The following is a 19,425-nucleotide window of genomic DNA, read 5'->3' as shown; positions in this document are numbered from 1 at the left end:
CCCTTTCCTTCTCTAGTCCCCTCCCGCCACCGCGGAGCAGCAGGGTCCTGGTAGACACAACCCCAGACGCCGACCCGGCAGCTCGCGGGCGGCCCTCCGCGGGCCTCCTTGGCGGGGTCCCTCGCACGGAGGAGGGAATCCGAGCCCTCTGCCTTCTTTTCTGAAAGGAGGTGATGCCTGTTTTGTCCAGGGCCACGTGCAGGGAGGTCAGCTCCGGGGCTTCCCAACGGACTCCTTTCCACAGAGTTGTGAACCCCACTCCCCCGGGGGGGTGGCTCGCGTAGCTCGGCCGGATCCGAGGGTGGGGGGGCGCTGCTGTGATTACCGCCGAGGGAGAAACAGCGAGGGCGAAAGGCCGGCGGAAAGGCTGTGGAGCCCAAACAGGCCGAGAAGTCAGGAGCGCCCGGCCAGACCCGTTGCTGGACAGTCCCGACTGTCACTTTCAGGCTGGGCTGTCCGCACGGTGGGTCTGGAGTTTCACCCCGACTAAACGTGGCAGGGAGGGCGGAGGAGAGGAGAAAAGAGGAATGAGGAAGGAAAGGAGAGGAGGGAGGAGGTGAGAGGAGAGGCAAGGAGAATGCAAACGCGAGAGAAATGGAGAGAGGAGACGGGAGAGCAGAAAGCGCAGATTTGTGTGGAAGCCGAGTGTGTGTGAGCGAGAAAAGGATGCGAGGGAGAAGTGGAGAGAAGGACGAAGTGAGGACGGAGACCGAGGAGGCTGACAAGGCCTCATCCTCGCTCGTGGCCAAGTGCCCCCGGCTCTCTCCTACAGGCTCGACCCCACACCGAGCACCGGGCGCGACCACCGGCCTCCGAGCGGCCGCATCCCCTCTCCTCCCTCCCGCCGCCGGCGGAGCCCCGCAGGCCCGACCCCCGCGGCTGCCCGGCCGGCGCCCCGCGCGCCCCGAGCGCTGGGAGGGAGGGAGCAGCGAGCGAGCGAGCGAGCGAGGGCGGGAGGGAGGGGCTGCCGGTGGGAGGCGACCGTGTGGTTCCAGCTCACTCTATTTCCCCCCCTCTCTTTCTTCACTCCTTCTTTCCAAACAGGGAAAAGTGTTCCACGAAGCGGTAGGGTCTTTCCGCCTCGCCTTTTCCTCGCTGACCTTGGTGCCCGCTCCCGTCCGAGTGCCAGCTGGCGGGGCGAGCGCTGGAAGCCCTTCTGCGCCCGTTGCGGGGATCCCGGAGCGGGGCGCGGGGCGCGAGGCGTGGGGCCGCTCCCGCGCCGGCACATGGCTGCAGCCGCTCCGCGCGCACCCCGAGGCGCCGCGCCCAGCTCGCCCGAGGTCCGTCGGCGGAGCCCGCCCGCCCCGAAGCCAAGCAGCGGCTGAGCGGGGAGGAACCCGCGCCCGGGGATCGGGATGAGCCTCCTCGTCCTGCTCGGGCTAGGTGAGTGCCTGGGGAGGGCGGGTGGCCCCGGGCACACACTGTCCCGCACCCGGGCCGCGACACGGGCTCCGAACGGTTGTCCCCGCGGCCCCCGGAGTGAGCCGGACGCCTGTGTCCCTGCCTCCCGGCGAGGGAGGAACACATCTGGCAGCGGAGGGCCGCCCAGTCGGCCATCGAAAACGTCTCGCACATCTGGGCCCTGGAGCAGCCTTGGGCGTTGGGGTGTTTCCTGGTTGAGTTTGGCCGAGAACCGCTTGGTGTGGCGGGTGCTTTTGGGGGTGGTGTTTAGTTTCAGGAGTATCTGGGGAAACTGGAGAATTGGGGGAGGGAAGGTATTATTCAGGAATTTTGGTGCCAGGTTCCTGAGGGTGGAGGGAGCTTTTTCGTTTCAAACAGGCGCCTGGAGGGTGCAGATTAGAAACAGATGTGTTGGAGGGTAAGCGAAAGGGAGTGGGAGAAGAGAGGGGGAGAGGAAAGCAGGAGAGGGGAAAGGGCAGAGCACCAGGAGGACCAGGAAGGTGCGGACAGACTGGGAGGGACGAAGAGGGGAAGGGAGAGGGCTGGGAGGGAGAGAGCAAAGAGGAGGAGGGATGTGAGGCAGAACAGCAAGACTGAGAGAGCCTGATCAAGACAGAGAAAAATGGAGCGGAGGAGAAAATAGAGGGAAACAGGTTCTGGGGCCAAGAGAAGTGCTGCCCTGCATGTCCCTTCTGGGTGTCACCCAGGCAGGACTGCTGAGGCCTCAGAGGCCCTAAGGCATAGACTCACCCGGGCTGGAAGCAGGCAAGTTAACAGGACAGGGCAGGACAGTGCCCATCAAGGATGTGTGGGCGAGAGCTGACAGCAGGGAGATGCACCAGGGCAGGGAAGGCCGACTGGGGAGCCGAAGAAAGTCATGATAGGCACCAGGGAAGCGTGGGCTACACCTAGAGCCAGGACCAAATGTGAGCCTGAGTTCAGAAAACCAAAGAGCCAGCAGGCGTGGTAAAGTGAGCGCTGCCCTGGAGACCAGGCCAGGTGAGAACTGGTCCCCGTTTTGAACTGACTTGCTGGGTGATCTTGGACCACTTACCCACTACCAGGCCTTTAGTTCCCTTTGCTCCAAAACAAGCAAGTGGGATGGTTCCTAAATCCCTTCTGGCTCTGACAGCCTTAAACACCAGGAGTTTGTCAGGGACCTAATGGATAGAAAAGCCCCCAAACAAAAGTAAAGAGGCACTAAAAAATCCCTCTGAATTAGATGTCTAGAGCTCTCTGTCTCTCTTTTTGAAACCTTACAAACCAACTAGGCCATATGCATGCCTGCCTAGGCCAGCCTCAGGCCAACAATAACTCTTCACCCAGGTTAGAGGAATAAAAGAGGTGGATTAACCTAAACTAGTGCTCAAGTAGGGCAGGTGAGGAGCCACGATTTTCTAAGCTCTTTTAAATACCAGCCAAGTATTGCAGTACTGCTCTTGAGCACAGCTGGCATATCTGGATGGCACCTTTACTGGCCTCTACCCCTAAGCCACCAAACACCTGATGTCAGTAGGCTCAAACGTCAGAGCAGCCTTATTAAAAGCAGCTGGAAATCATTGAGTACTTATTATGCTGAGCATGTTATATGGGCTATCTTGTTAACTCATTTATTCTTCACTCCAACCCTATTGGCCACCCACTATTATTACCCCGATTTTACAGGTGAAGAAGACAAGATGTAAAGAGTTCAGGTAACTTGCTCAAAGCTGTAAGCTCCTAGTTAGCAGAGATAGGATTCGAGTGCAGGTTGTTTGCTTGCTAAACCGCCCTGTATAGTCTTCCGGCACCACAGAAGGACTCTTAAAGATGTTCTCTGCAGTGAGATCCAGTTCAGTCCTATTCATGGAGCAGGAGATGTCAGTGAGGTCCTGCCCCGCGGGAGGAGCCTGGGAAAGGGAAACAAAACTAAGAGTGTTTGAGCACCTGCTCTACACCAGCCCCATTTGGGCACAGTTTCTGGTGGAAAGTGACTTTGACGCACACGGTCAGTTGAGATCAGCTGGCTTTGATGATGGTCAACGTCTTAGTTCATGAGAAAGAGGAACAGACCAAGACAATGGATCAAAAGATGTCATTGGTTCCTTAGCCGTTTTTTATTGAGTGCCTACTATGTGTATCATTCCTCTGGTGAGAATATCGTCTGTTGGGTTGATGTCTTTCTCATAGAAGTTGTCTCTCATGATATCTTTTTGGGGGGAGGGTTCTGTCTTTGTAAAATTGTTACAAACCAAATGCCATGTGGAAGAGAAAAAGTGGACCACTGACTTAGAAATTCTCCATAACTGGATGTTCATCTACTATTCACCTAATAGTAGGACGTTCCCCTACTATTAAGCTTTACCACATCAATGCCCTTGTCAGATGTACTCAGGCACATGACATCCCAGCTCTCAATTGAATAAACTGCTCAAGTAAGAAGACACAGAGGAGATGAGTTGAAGGGTCAGGACAAGGGACAGGGCAGGAAGCCTGAGATGAGGTTGGAGAGCCAGAGACCAGCATTTGAGGGGAGCAACACTGAAGGAACTGAAATCCCTGAGTGGGTCAGCAGGCCCTGAGGAGCCCCACCTGCGGGCTGGATTAGCCTCATTTGCAAAGTGGTTTTGAACCCCGGGATGCCTCGGCGGGCACTCTTTAGGAAAGACAGAAAGCAAGCCCTCGCTGTTGCCTGCATCCTAAAATCATCTCCTGCCCCCTGAAAGGAGCAGATCCCGGGTGGCTTCTGGCCACTGCGAGCGTGATTTCTGGCCTCTTTTTTCTAGAGAAAGCACCGTATTGGAGGGGAGTCAGGAGGGCTAAGAGTTCATAGTCTTATGAACAAGGATGGGCCGGTTGACTCCTTGCTTTCTGGATCTGCCAGTGAGTGAAATCAAATGTCCTGCCTTTCTGATGTGAATGAAAAGGAATGCTCTGAGCCCCACAGAGGAGAGAAACAAGGGGGACTTCATGGGTTCCCCCAGCCCCTCCTCTGACCACCACCTCTCCCCTTCCCCTGTTGCTCAGGTCTCATTATCCTACCTGAACTTCTTCCTGGACTTCTGTAATAGCTGCCACGTGGCCTCCTGCCCAAGCTCTCTCTTCCCTTCCTACATACTGCTACCCGAGTAACCTCGTGAAACAGCTGGTATAAGGCAAAGAACTTGGATCGGGAATCTGGCAAGCTCTCTGGGTTCCTTGACTGCAGAATGGGGGTGGAGGGATTTTGAATTCACATTCTCTCTGATTCCATGATCTTACTCTGCTCTTCCATAAACTTTTAGTAGTCTCCATTGCCTATAATGTCAAGTATAAACCCTTCATTCTCATATTAAAGATTTTACACAATATCATTCACAACTCACCCCCCAACAACTCTCCAAGAAACCTGGATTACTTCCTGTACTCAAACCATGCCCCATGCTTCTTTCTGGCTCTATGCTTTTGTTTATGATAATCCCTCCACCAAAAATACCCTCTTACTCTCCACCCTTAGAGACTGTTGACCCTCCAGATCAAAATCATGTTCACTCTCCCAGTCTCACCTCAAATACCACTTCCTCCCTACACCTGTCCATGATTTCACCAACAGAATATACTTTTTTCCTTCCTTTGGATCCCAGTAGCCATTCTATTACGCTACTTTGTATTACAGCGATCTGAATACTTTCCTAACACTCCAGTTAGAGTGTAAGGTCCATGCCTCATTCATCCGGGTACCACTTTTAGTACCTAGCAGAAACTAAAAGCTTGCTAAGTATCTGTTAAAGTAATTGGATATTTGAAACATTTGGAACATTTAAGGTCAAGAGAGGTGAAAGATCTGGAGTATTATTACTCTTTGACAGTGGAACAACACAGTTGCGAGGAGACCAGTTTTAACTGTTTGCTTTCGTGCTGCCTTGTCCATTAATGCAAACACAATGAGTACTGTTTTTTAAAAAATTATACATAGAACATTACATGGACAAGGACCAGATAATACATTTGTTATACAAACTTAATATATCAAGTACGTTAGTACCAGACATTAACAATAGAATTCATCGAAACTTTTGCCAGGATGGGGGAGGAGCTTTGTTTCCAAAAAAATGAGTTTGAGGAGTGCTTGAACGCTTGGTCCACTGGCCTGTGGTTTAATGACGGGTCTCAGTAGGATTCCATGTCCTTCCCTCGTCTTCCCACATTAATGATGATGGTTATAATATAGATACATTCCCGGTAGGCTCATATCTTGTCTCATTCAATTTTTATCTTTTGCTCAGCTGGGCAAAGTACACATGAGTATATTTCATAAACGTACCTAATGCTGATGAACTAGACAGACATTTTTAAAAGGTAGAATCAAAGATTAGCAGACATGGGGAAAAGCTAAGACACTATCTAAATCAGTGGTTCTTAAAATTTTGAATCCCAGACCCCTCTGAGAATCCAGTGAAAACCCTGAATCCACCTCTTAGAAAAAGACACATATACATCAAATTTTCCTATAACTTCTAGGGGTTCATTGACCTCCTGATACCGTTCCTTGGAACCCAATTAAATCCTTGATCTAAACCTACCCCTTCTTTTATGATGAAGAAAGAACCAAAGTTCAGAGAGATTTGGCTAAAGTTAAACAGGTAGCTTAGTAGAAGGGCCAAGACAAGACCTCCTAACTCCATAACCTGTCCTGTCACACACATTCTCGAAGTGGAAAGTCTCTCTCCCTCCTTTTCAGCTCATGTAGTTCAGCTCCAAGATCACAGTCGCTCTTCAGATGCTTCAGTTAAATGTAGTCAGTGCTGAATAATTGCCATTGGTTTTATGTTGAGAAATTGTCTGAAAAATAGGGCCGATGGGACAACATTTCAGTTTAGCCATCATAACTAGAAATCCTGGAAACTTCTGCAGTGCCTTGTATGATGTCTGGTATATTCAGGAAAAAGAGATTATACCCAAAGTCCTAAAGATGCAGGTGTGCCAGCAAGGACTAGAATGGGAAACCAATAGCCCAAGCTCCTCCATAATTCTGCTGGGTTATTCTGACCAAGTCATTACTATTCTGAGCCTCAGTTTCTTTCTCTGTGAAATGAGATTGCTAGACTCAGGTTATCTCTATGTTTCCTTATACCATTAACATTCTCTGTTTTTTTTAAATAATTCTGAAAATTTTCCGGCGGGTCCAGGTGTGGCTGTGATCAGAACACATGGGTGTTAGCATGCTTATCTGATTTTTTTCAGGCACCGAGCCCTCGTGGCAATAGGTGGCATATGATTGTGAATCCAGAATGGCTGGCTGCCTAATGTGAAGAGAGCAGTAGTGACTCCATCCTGTGTCTGCACTGGGGCACTGTTAGCCAGGCAGCATCATTCAAGGTCAGGGTAGATGGCCAGAGACCTCTGCCCTAGAAGTGTAGTACCTGAAATACTCACCAAAAAGACCTCATCCTGAACAGAGTTACCTACAAAACAACCCCAAGCATGGACACCCAGGGTAGACTTCTGAGTAGAGGGTCTGTTGCATGAAACTGTTTGCAGGCATTAGCATTTCCTTCAGTTTTTAAAATTAAGGCATAATTTACATACAATGAAGTGCATCCACTAAGTGTGTAGCTTAATGATCTCCCTGCATGGATGTGAACTTGTGGTTGGGTTTTGAAATATGAATTGTGTATTATTAGCTCACTCGTAGTACCTGAGAGAGAACTATGTGGGTAGGATTATTACGGCAGTAGAATTTATTGCTAACGTTTGTACAAAGTTTCACAGTTTACAAAATATATTAACATACCTTATCTCATTCTCAAATCACTCTTTGAGAGTAAATGTCATTATTATGCCACTTTACAGGTAAATAAACTGAGGCCTAGAGAAATAAAGTGAGTTTCTCGAGATTACCCTCTCAGTAAATAGCTGAGCCAGGACACCTACCCAACAGTTTGGATTCCAGAAACTATTTGCTTTCCAGTTATCAGGAGGCACATAGTTATTCTGAAATCAAGGCTTCTGTGTTACCAAGAAGAGAGGATCAGGCCGAAGCAAGGCTTCATTTACAGAATTCCAAATGCTAAATCCCACAGTGGAAAATTCGGTTAGAACATTTATCACCCCCTACCCCCCACTCCATCCAAATTGTTAAGAAATGGTTCGTTTGGGTTAATGTCTATTGTCTATAACCCAGAATTACTATGTATGTTGTACATGGGTTACTAGTTCCTTCTAACGAATCAGAGGACTGTCATAGTTGTGGAGACCTCGCCTTGCTTCGGGGTTGGTTGCGTGAACTCCTGATTAGTCCTGAGGTTATGGTGTATTGGCTACAACTCACCCTATATGTTGCCTTTTGTAGTTCAATTCCTCTTTTCAGCAGTTTTGACTTCTTCCCAAAGAAGAATGCAGACGGTACCAAAAAAAAAAAAAAAATCTCGTTATCTGAGCTTCCTAACTGTCTAGATTCTGGGAAAATAAGTTTATTTCCTTTGGCACCACATAGACCAGAATGGGGAAGAATGCTGAAATCAAACAACCTTTATTTTGTTAGTGACAGTGGTTGGATCACTGTGTGTGGAGCCTCGGCCAGAGTCTGCTGGTGATAAGACTGAAGGCTACTTTGTTTCCACGGGACACAGGGGAGAAAGCCGCTGCCTTTGTGCCCACACTGAGAAGGGAACACGGGCAGCTGTCTTCCGAGGTCGGTGTGGAATATGGGAGGTTTTTCTGAAGCAAGGCAGCAAGGGGATCTGGAGGGTTCAGGTCACGAAAGGCGACAGGGGAGAAGAAAGAGGAGCAGGAGGAAGAGGAAGGCATAGAAATAGAAAGCAGAGGATGCAAAAGCTGAGAGCTCGGCCCTCCTGGCATTTACACAGGAGCTTCTCTGAGCTCTTTCTATTTCACAGAGAGCGGCAGCAGCTTTCAGGAGCTTCCAGGGACTCTCCTGTGTGTCCCATAACATTTTCGACGTCATTCATGCACCCTCACTCACAGAACAATTAGAGAAGGGGGGCTCCTTCTGTAGTCCAGGCTCTGTGCTAGGCTCTCGGATGCCACGGGTACGGAACCCAGTTTCCACCATCTAAGAACTCAGCCCAGTGGGGCGACATATTCAGAAACAGGGAATTGCAGACATATGAGAGCGCTGTCATCAAAGAAAGTACCAGGGATTTTAGGAGTCCTGGGGAGGTAGCAACTCGATCCTGTGCCGTCTTACGGAGATGGGCTGCGTCTTCCCACATGCATCTTCAGGATGCTAGCTGATGTTCTCCTGTCATCCACAGCATTTGCACGTTAGTGCGGTGGTGCTAACTGAACAGCTGGTGGGTTGATGGATCACCCCCATCATCATCAGAAGGGACGGATTCAGTGCTGTGTGTCCTTGGCATTCATCCAGGTGCTTTCTGGAAGGATTGGACCTCCCGACATCCTTGCCTATTGAAAGTTATGGTTCGTTCTCCCTCACAACCTGCCAGTGACATAGCTGCCTCTGGTTCCTCGTCCCTCATGGGATGTTTAAAAAAAGAAACTAAGAGGAAAAGAGGAAGAAATACATCAGTGAATTTGGATCTCTTAATTAAGAACGGTGGTCCGGTCACCTGAGGTTTTAGTAATATTTGTCCACGTGGAAAGTGAATAGAATCAAGCCGAAAAGGAATTTTTTGCTCCAGAAGAAATCTGTTGTATTGAACAGACCCAGCCCCTGACATAACCTTACTTCTTTTCTTGTTGGGAGGGTTGGGGGTGAGGGGGTGTCAAATCCTGGAGAGGGAAAGTGCTTTGCGACTTCACTGTTTAAATTTAGGCTTGGGTTCGTGGGGATCATTTTGACTTGGAGCAATAAGCCTTCCAACCCAGCCTCTGTCACTTCTCATTACTTCCAGTGACAATTCCAATTATTTCCAATCACTCTTCAAGGGAGGAGTGGGGGAAGGCACATAGGCGGCCGTGTGGATGTGCCGGGTAGCCACTTCTGTAAGAGCTCAGCCCCGGGGTCCTGGCTGGGCCACTTTATAACCGTGTGACCTTGGGCACTTCACCTTCCTGACCTTAGTTTTCTCACCGGTAATCACATCTATTAACAGTTCATAGGTTTGTTGTGAGAATTAAATGAGGCAATGCATACAAAGAATTTCAGCATCCTGCTTGGTACATGATAAGCTAATAAATGGCTGTCCTGATTCCCATGACTGTCCTTGCTGGGAGAGGCTCAGCCCAGAGGTATTTGGAGGGTCTGCTTGAAGCCAGCAGACACCAGGCCAGCAGGGCCAGCCTTCAGGGCTCCGGCCACCACTGCCCCTCCATCCTGCAGAAGAGTTCCCAGATGTCCTTCGGGGAATGTCCCCCTGCTCCAGGATCCCAAGAGGTGCATAAACCCCGTCTGTGCCCCAGTTGTCTGTAACTGCTCTAGGAGAGTAACTTTTTGTGTTATTCAGCTCCGGGCAAGGGGCGCCCTTCCTTATGCCGCCCTGCATACTGTCTGCAGGTTGCTGAAGCCGAATCACAGGAGACCGGACTTCGGTTCCCCACTCTGCCTCCCCATCACCCGCTCCCCAAGGCCTGTGCCCGCTTGGGCTGTCCAGCCTGGGAAAACGCGGGCTGGTTAATTTCTGCTTTCGCTGTCAGGTAATGTTTTATTGAGCACCTACTACGTAGCAGGCATCACGCTAGGGACTTTCATACCAGAAACTTCTGGTATCCTCACAACAATCTGTGAGGCCGGTATTATATTTTTTGTATCTTGATTTAATTTAATTTATTTATTTGGTTGCACTGGGTCTTAGTTGTGGCTCATGGGCTCTTTAGTTGCGGCTCGCCGGCTCCCCAGTTGTGGCATGCAAACTCTTAGTTGCGGCACGCATATGGGATCTAGTTCCCTGACCAGGGATCGAACCCGGGCCCCCTGCATTGGAAACGCGGAGTCTTAACCACTGCGCCACCAGGGAAGTCCACTGTGAGGCCGGTATTATTGTCATCCCTATTTTGGGTCAGAAAAGTTAGGCTGCAGAGGTCAGGTGTTCTGTCGTAGGCTGTACAGCTGTACAGACTGGAGCTGAGTTTGCCTTCTGCTTCAGTAATGATCTGGGGAAGACAGGAGTGGAGAGACAGATGGGTGACATACCTATGGGGACACATGGACGGGAGGCCACCATGTGGTCTTTGAGGATTTGGCCTAAGATGGAACTGCAAGGCCCTGCATTCTCTACTTTTGTCCTGATCAAAGTTAGATCCAGTGAGTCCAATACCCACATTCAAGACATGTTGAATTGTATTTCCTGTTTAAATTTGGGAGGAAAGGCAAACCTCAAGGTGGGAAGAAAAATGTCTGTTTTTTTCCACTGACCTGAACAACAGAGAGTGTGGGCTAAACTGGGTGTCCCAGATATCCGCAGACCTAGAATTCCCACTTAGAATGGATTCCTGGCCCAGGCGGGTAGAGTCTGGGTTTCTAGCCGAGGCCTGGTCTCCATCTGCTTTCCTTGGCTGGAGGTCCATCCCCCATCCCTCCAGCCAATAGCAAAGTTCAGGCTCCCGCCTTGTGGCCTCTCCGTCCTCAAAGGAGGAGAGCCGGAAATGGGGCCACCTCTCCGTAGCCACCGTCTCTGCTCCACTGCCTCTCCCTCCCTATTCCCGGAGTCCTGCAGCTTCCCAAGCCCTGAGGAATCCAGGTGACCGTCCTCATATGCCTGCCACTTGAGCCTGACCTTCCCCTTGCTCTTCCCCTGTCTCTCTGGACCCAGTGTGGCTGCTCTCGGATCTGGTACTTAATGAGAGAGAGACAGAGAAGCAGAGAGAGAGAGATAAGAGAGCGAGACAGAAAAAACAGAGAGACAGAAAGAGACAAAGAAAGACAGAGAGAGAAACAGACATGCACACACAGAGGCAAAGACACACAAAGAGATAGAGCTGGAGAGAGAGAAACAGAGAGAGAGGGACAGAAAGAGACACAGGCACACACTCACTCACACACACACACACACACATACATGCAGAGCAGGCAAGTGTGACCTCTGTACATCTCGTCTTTCCTGTGTTGCCTGGCACGTGGAGTCAAAGGTCCTCTTCCTCCCTCTTTCTCCTTCGTCTTGGTGGATTCACCCTGCACGTCACTAACTCCGCTAGGGTATCCGAGGTAGGGCAAACAGAGGAAACACAAGTCAATGATTACAGAAAGTGTTGGTGGGATTCAAAAAATACTATGTCCAGGCTCAGTGCTTATGTGTATGTTAGTGCATTTAATCTTCACAACAGCTTTGTGAGACGGGTATTGTCAGCCTCCCTTTTATCGAAAAGGATCAGAGAGGTTAAGACATTTTCCTGGTGTTATACAGCTAATTAGTAACAGAATCAAAAGGAGAGGCTCCCAAACCATTGCTCACCCCCTTCCTCCACTGGACCATGAGCCTCCCTATGCATGGCAGCAACACCCCACGGCAGGACACCTCACTGGCTCTCATCCTCCAGTGTCTCATTACCAGCTCATGGAGGGGGCAATGAATAAGCTTTGTGGCCAAATATGGCTGCCTTCAGCTCTGGGAAGGCTTGAGATTTGTCTCGAGTGATCAACTGTTCTGATTTGCCCAGGACTGGGCGGTTTCTCAGGACGTGGGACACAGGATTTTCGATGATAAAACAAGGACAGTCCTGAGAAAACCATCTGGTAGGCCACTCAAAGTTTGATCCTCAGATGGGCAGCAGGGGTAGCGCAGGGAGCTTGCTAGACATGTAGCATCTCAGGTCCCACCCAGACCCACTGAACCAGGATCTGCAAGATCCCTGCAGAACATAAGAAACATCTGAGAAGCTCCAGAGCAGGACCTCGGGCACCTTTGGCAGGAGTTGGGGAAATGGAAGACATGCACCTGAGTTCCCTGACCTGGGACCGTCACCTGCTGTGACCTCAGGTGATGTCCATTGACACTCAAGACTTAGGCTTATAGGCTGAGAGGAAAGGAGTTAAAGGTCCCAGAGTTGAGCACATGGGGGCGAGAAGGCTGGAGGGTGTCTTGGTGCTGTGTGGGCGTGAGTGATTCGTGGTTAAGCTTTTCTGTCTGACCTTGGAATGATGATGTTATAAAGGTTCTGAAGTTTCCTGGATTCTCCTTTCCCTTTACTGGGGCGAGGCTGGAGCGGGCAGTGGCCGACAGCAAATTACCCAGGGTCTGCCTGGGGCTAGCGGCGGCCTGTGCCCCTGGGGCCTGGAGACTCGGGAAATGAGAGCACAGAGGGCAAAGCATCTAATGGAGCCATGCTTGCCGAAGAGCAGACTCTCCAAGTTAGCTATTGAAGGAATAGTGGGCTATTCAAGCAGCGCTCCACACCTACAGGATTTCCTGTGTGATGCCCGGCTCCTCGTCACAGGGCCGTAACCTAGCTTTGCGAGCCAGCTGGCAGCCGCTACCTGGCCCTTGCTCGCCCATGGCGAGCGCTCCACGGGGACGCGGATAGAAGTTATCATCGAACCTGTGCTCCAGCCAGGGGGCGGTTCGCCAACCCCTCACACGCCTCCCGGGCTCCTCTGGGCCTTGGCTTATCTTGGAGCAAACCTGGGCCAAAGCAGGCGTTCTGTCCTTTGAGTGACGGTGGTGGTGTGTCATCTTCTGTTAGTTTCTTTGCTCTCAGACCCGACTGTCACATGTGAAAACCACAGGTCCCAGGCAAGGTAGGAAAAGATGTTGGTAAGACTGGGGTGGCGGAGCAGCCTCAAACTAAAAGAAGCATAACCCACATTCGTCAACTTCCTCTCTGTTCCAAGTCACATGCACAGTAGGGACTCTGAAATAAGGGCAGCTCAAGGGAGGGGATGACAGGCAGGCCTGGAGATGGATGCGTTCATCTACTCAGTTAGAGCCGTTTCAGACAAAGCTGATTTCTGCTGTGATTTTAATCCCACCCTGACACCGAGAAATCAAACCATCACTTTTCTCGTAATAGGGAGAGACGCCTCTGACCTAGGTTGGTTTTGTAACAGTTTCGTCTGCGCATGTTGTTTTCCCTGGGATCTCCGAGGGCTTAGTTGTGGGTGGATTTTATCAGAAGATACAGATTTCCATTATGAAGCAACTCCTGTGTGCTGGATACTTGCTCATCCAAGTCCTATCGGGGGACCAGACTGACAGAGGAAAAAGGAAATGGTCAACGATGTCAGACGGAATGTAGTTCAAGGCCAGAATGTTTGGTACAGACAGGAGGTGAAATGCGGGGTTTGGAAAAGGAGAGTCATTAAGGTGTAAGATCTTCAGCAAGCAGTGGAGCAAGAGTGCGTGTCATGTGAGATGAAGATATTGCGTCAGGGGGTGGGTGAGGGGTCAGCCTGGAGACGCACAGCTGGGGGCATAGAGGGGGCAGGGAGGACACGGGGGGATAGTTGTGAAACAGTTATTCAGCTGCACTCTGGAAATAACACACAGTCATAGTTTACAGGCCGGTTTGGGGACCTACCTCAGGCAGTGTGGAGAAGGACCTTGGGCAGCTCCCTCCCTGGGTCTCAGTTGTCACCGTGCACCAGGAGAGATCGAGATCGGAGGGGAGAATTTCTAGGTCCTTCCCACTCTGCAGCAGGAGGGCTCTGCTGCACTCCTTAGCGGGAGGCTTCAGACCCCTACGATCCCTCGCCATCCTCCCTGTGCAGGCGTTGTGAGCTGATGCTTCACCTGTGCCCCCCCCCAGGTCTCCCTTCTCCCCCAGCTCCCTGGCTCTGCCCCCAGTGCTTTCCCTGGCACTAGAATAGACCCACATACGGTCTGACCTGCTCAGGCCTCTGACCCTGAAAATGCTGAAGTCGATCGCATCCCAGGGCTTTTGCACATCTGTCCCTCGCCTGGAGCGCTCTCTCCCTGGTCTTTGCAAGGCTGGCTCTTACCTTACAGGTTTCAGTGCAAATATTGCCTCCATGAGACCCTCCCTGAGCTCCACTCAGCCTCCCCTCTAACCAGAGCCTTGGCCTCATCACCTCACATTACCCTGCTATATTTTCCCCCTAACATTTGTCACAGTCTGAAGTCTTCTTTTTACCTCTGCTCATGCACTTCTCTCTTGTCTGTTTCTACAAGAGTCTGGACTTTGTATCACTGACTTCTGTATCCCCACAGTGCTTGACACAGAAATAGGTACTCAGTAAAGAGATGATAAATAAACATCGACTTTTTTTCTCTATGGTGTGCATAGCAACCGAGACATTTTATAAATGAAAAAAGTTATTTAATGAGCCCTTATTTGTGCAGAGCTCTTTGTATATGTTATTTCATTTAATCCTCATAACAACTCTACCATGTAGATACTATTAGGATCCCCTTTTACAGAGGAGGGCGTGGATCATTACATTACTGCCAAAGTTTCACAGCTAGTGAGCTGTGAAGTCTGGGTTTGAACCCAGGCAGTCTGACTGCAGAGCTGGTGCCATAGGTTCATGTGTTGTTCAGGTCACCTAAGCCAGAGCTTCTCAGACTTTAAGGTGCTTATGAATCAGCTGGGGACCTCCTTAAAATGCAAGATCTGATTTAGTAGGTCTGGGGTGGAGCCTGAGATTCCACGTTTCCAACAAGTTTCCAGCTAGTGCTGCTGGTCCGTGGAAAAGACCTCTCAGGAGGGAAGGGAGAGACAGAGGGAGAGAAACTGGCCTCAGAGAGGCCAGGTGGCTTTCCTTAGATCATGTAGCTAGTTCATGGACAGCCTGGTGTCCTGGCTCCTAGCCTAAAGCTCTTTCAATGGCTCAGCAACCCCAAGGATTTTAAAGCATGTACACATCTTCAAAGACCATTTGCAGGAATATAGCCACCTGAATTAGAGATTGCAAAGGGGCCCGTGCTGCTGACGCGTGACCCTGCTGATCATGACCAGGATACCTGGTTGCTGCTGGGCTTCTTTCCATCCCCGAGGCAGAGGGCATGGGAGGGGGTACGTGGAGATCACACACCTTGGCGGCTGAGTGTGTGTGCTTGGAGGAGGCCTGGAAATTCTGGGGAACCATTCGTGTCTCTCAGAACAAGAACTGTCACGCCCAGGACAGAAAGTGCCATTATCTCCAGTTTACCAAGCTCCCACTGGCTGCTCTAAGGTTTGCGGCTATATCAATAGTATTTATTACAGGGAGCAACAGCTCTTTTGAGCCGCCTCTACCCTTCCCTAGCCTTCCCTGTTCCTGTCTTCCTGACACAGAAGATTCAATTTCTGAACACTTTTACACATCGGTCTGTTCCCCCTCCCACCAGCAGAAATCCCCTCTGGAAGATGACCGCCCATCCTCCAATGGAACACACCGCAGGGTACTCAGAACCTGCAGAGCCCCCATCCGCTCCAGGACAGCTCTTACCCTGGGAGGGACTTTCCGCTCTGAGCTGGAGACACTTGAAACTGCCACCTCCCAAGGCTACAAAGATTAGGACTGCCAAAGTCTCACAAGTAAAGGGCCCTCCAATTTGTAAAGTGATGTTTTAAGAACATTGATCTGTGACGGGTACTGTGCTAGACATTTTCATATACACGTCACCTCATGTAATACTACAAGCACACCCTGACGTATGTAGTGATCAGTCCCCCTTTGACATATGGACACTGAAGGAGGGATTAAGTGACTCGCCTCGAGACCGACGGCCAATGTCGTTTCTACTACATCATAGCTGCCCATCCTCCTTATAAATAGTTGAAGAACGTTCTTTCATGTTTGTCTCCTATCCTGCTCTCTCCTTTTACAAACTAAACACTCCTGTTTCCTTTAACCTTTCTCCCCATTTATTACAACCATCATTAACTGAAGCCATGCTGTGAGCCAGGGACCCAGGATGTAGACTGAATCCATCTCCATAAGAACCTTAAGACATCTCCATTTTGGAGATGAGCAAAGTGTTGAAACTCAGAAAAGTAATTTGTCCAATGTCACTTAATTAGTGACTGACAGAAAGCGAGGATTTGAGCCTGGGCCTCGTAGACTGTGAAGATGAGAAGGATGCTGGGTGAAGGGATGGAATGAGGACAGTAGGATTCGGGTGAGAAATGATGCAAACTTGGACATTCTCCCATCATAACTATCTTTACTGTGTTGGTGGGCGTGGCCTCCTTTACACAACAACCACGTACTAAACTGGGCCTTCAGGGGAGTCGAATCTGTGCAGGGTGAGAGTTACTGAGGGCTTTGTTATTGAGAAGGTTATTTCACTCCAATTCTAAGTACTTCAAAAAAAAAAAACACCAACAGCTTTATTGAGATGTACAGTAAACTGCATATATTTAAGGTATATAATTTGTTAGGTTTTGGCATATATATATACCCATGAAACCATCACCACCATCAAGATATTTTAAATATATGTCATAAATCCAAAAGGATGGCATGCCTACTTATGAATTTTGGGGGTTCTGATCTTCATGGAAGGTCTAGTATAAGGACCCAGGAAGGACACAAACCATCTCCAATCCCTGGAAAGCCTTGTGGAAGGTTTAGACCTGAGGTCAGCGGTAGTCCAGATCTGCAGGACCCTCCAGCTCCCTTTACCTCTAGATGTTCATACTACTTTGCAGTTTTCTGACTTATTTTGACCTTGAGGCCAGAGCCCACATCTCCAGCCCTGTTTGGCTTCTCTGGATTCCCGTGAACCTTTCAGGAATAAGTTAACTATCAAGTTCTTGGGGTAGAAAAATTAAGTAAAATGGAACCCAATGGGGCTGGTCCTCCAGTTCAGGGGCCCGTCTTTTCAGGGTTCTGGATTCAGTAAGGATGAGATGGCCCACCTGAGTCTCCAAGAGATAGGAGGCACCGGGTCAATGTCCAATTCCTATCTCCCCGTTGCCCCTCTTACCTCACCCTTGCCTCCTGAAACCCCATCCCCAAATAAATACACACTGCATTAAAGGGAGCAAAGACACCCTAAGTCCTTCCAGGGAAGGACTCTGAATGCAAAGACAGAGGCTTGCTCTGGGATAGCTCAATGGCCTAAATACCCCCTTCACTCTAAGACCTTCCTCATTTCCCTCCGTTGAAGTAATCTTTGTCTGCTCTAAACTCCCAAAACTATCATTATGGCACCAATCACCTTCTACCCTTAGAAATATACTTATTCACTTTCTGGACTGTATGCTTTCTCAGGCATGATCCTGGTTTGATCCATCTTTGCATCCCCTGCCGTGTCTAACACGTAGCACACATGGTACTCGTTGAACAAATGAATGAATGACCCACCTTGTCCTAAACCTCAGGGAAGAGCTGTGTCGCTTTGCTTAGGCAGGACTCAGAGCTGAGCCTAGCATTATCCCGGTGTCTCGCACATCAGATGTCACACATGGAGTAGCGGCATATTACACCCAAAATGTGATTCTTACTCGGGTGATACAAGGAGAGCCAGAAAGCTGCATATACCATCTTTGCACACACTGTTAATTCTCAGCAAAGGGGAGGCTTAGCTTGACAGGCTTGGCTCACAGAAGGAAACGGGCTGCTGATACTGGTGAGTCTGCCGTCGCTGGTGAGGCTGTCTCCGCGGGAGACCCGCCTCCAGTGCTTCCAGCTGGTACTGATGAGCCAGGGTAAGGCAGGTAGTTGAAGTGGGAGAGAGTAGTTCTGAGCAAGGCGGGGTGGGGGGCTCAGCAACTAGGGTCCCATTTGAAAAGAAGTCTACAGCGTTGTGGTACCTGTGGGCTGCCAGTCCAATTCCCCGTCCAGAGACAGCCGTTCCTTGTGGACAGATGAGGCAAGGCCCAAGTGATTAGATGCCTTAGGTCCCTGGGAAAGGACTCCATTCATGTTTTAGACAAAATTTGATTCGAAGTATAGGTGCGCCTAGATTATCGTTTCTCAGACTTTTAGATTTCAGGAACCAGTGAAAGTTCAAAAATAAATTTGGATACGAAATCAGGTGCCCACTTTTTTAATATTGCTGACTATTGACGTTAAACAAAAATGTAAACTACTGTCCTGTTACAATTATTCCTAAAAAGAAATGGCATTTCAACAACAAAAACAATAATAGAAACAAAGACAGTTGACAGACAGCTGTCTGCCTCAGCTAACATTTACTGAGTGCTAACGGTATGCGAGGCGCCATTCTAAATATTTTACTTTTATCTCATCTTACTCCATACATATTACATCATCTACATTTTTCCTTCCCTGTGAAACCATGAAAATTTCATCACGGACCAATGGTACCAGTTTATACCCGAGAGTTAGGGAATCACTAGCTGAGAGGATTTTTAGAGGTAACTCACAGCCCTAGGAGTCAAACTCCTATGAACCTTAAAGTTTCCGCCTGATGCAGAGGCCAGGACGTGATCCTTCAGGGTGAGTGCTTGATGCAGGATCCAGATGACAAAGATCTTCCTCTGAAGATCTTTCTTTGAGATGTGGGACCCAGCGAGTTCTGTTCGCAGTTGCATCGGAGACTCTCAAGCTTGCAGCTTTTATCTACAAATGCAATGACCCAAGTAAATCACAATCCAGCCAAAGATAAAATGCTTCCAACTACATTTTTGGGTCATGAGAGATGAAGGAAAAGCTACCACTTTTGCAAGACAGAGCCTTTTTCCCCTTTCCTTGCCTGTACTTTGAAAAGCTTAATATCCCGCTATCATGTTTCACAATGAATACAAACCAGATGGCTTAAGCCAAGGGAAAAAATGCTAGGTTGAGTAACGGGGTATGAATTAAATAACCCTTAAACAACCATGTAAAAAAAATTCCTAAGTGTTTCCTAATTTCTGGATTAAGGAAATTCATGGAGGCCTGAAAGAGAAAGAGAATACAAAGGACCTTAAGATGCTGCCTCTAGACTTAAGGGCCTTCTTCAGAAGATGGGCAGGCCAGCAAGGCCATCCAATGCTAAGTCTCCCCGGAGACCAGACACATCTTCAAAAGGAGGAAGCAAGTGGGAGGCACTGTTATTTATTTTTCCAGCTTAACAAATCAGCTCAAGGAGACCCAGTGTCAGACATAGATGTGAAATATTACATTCCCAGAGACAGTGCTTTAATATCCAGATGGAAAAGGAGCCAGATTCAGGATAGAATGTGGTTTAAGTCCAGACGACCTTTGCTTGTTTCATCCCTTCCCCTTAACCATCTTGCTTCCCAATAGGAAAGAAG

At 49.4% G+C, this 19,425-nt stretch overlaps 1 protein-coding gene across 2 annotated transcripts in view; it reads left to right on the top strand.

Annotated features, from left to right (window-relative positions):
* The first annotated feature begins 342 nt into the window (after positions 1–342).
* The window catches only part of CLMP (CXADR like membrane protein), a 93,029-nt gene continuing 73,946 nt past the window's right edge, over positions 343–19,425 (top strand). Inside the window, exons 1-2 of one of the 2 annotated variants that reach the window (XM_067039180.1) lie at positions 343–463; positions 1,045–1,383. In XM_067039180.1, the coding sequence (XP_066895281.1) occupies positions 1,356–1,383 (28 nt within the window). In that variant the 5' untranslated portion in view covers positions 343–463; positions 1,045–1,355. Of the gene's footprint in view, positions 464–985; positions 1,384–19,425 lie in introns of those variants that run through there. The other variant, XM_059068166.2, reaches the window with a different exon arrangement.

The sequence above is a fragment of the Kogia breviceps genome, chromosome 7 (genome assembly GCF_026419965.1).
Source record: "Kogia breviceps isolate mKogBre1 chromosome 7, mKogBre1 haplotype 1, whole genome shotgun sequence".
Taxonomy (NCBI): domain Eukaryota; kingdom Metazoa; phylum Chordata; class Mammalia; order Artiodactyla; family Physeteridae; genus Kogia; species Kogia breviceps.
This window is presented reverse-complemented; position numbering and strand designations above follow the sequence as displayed.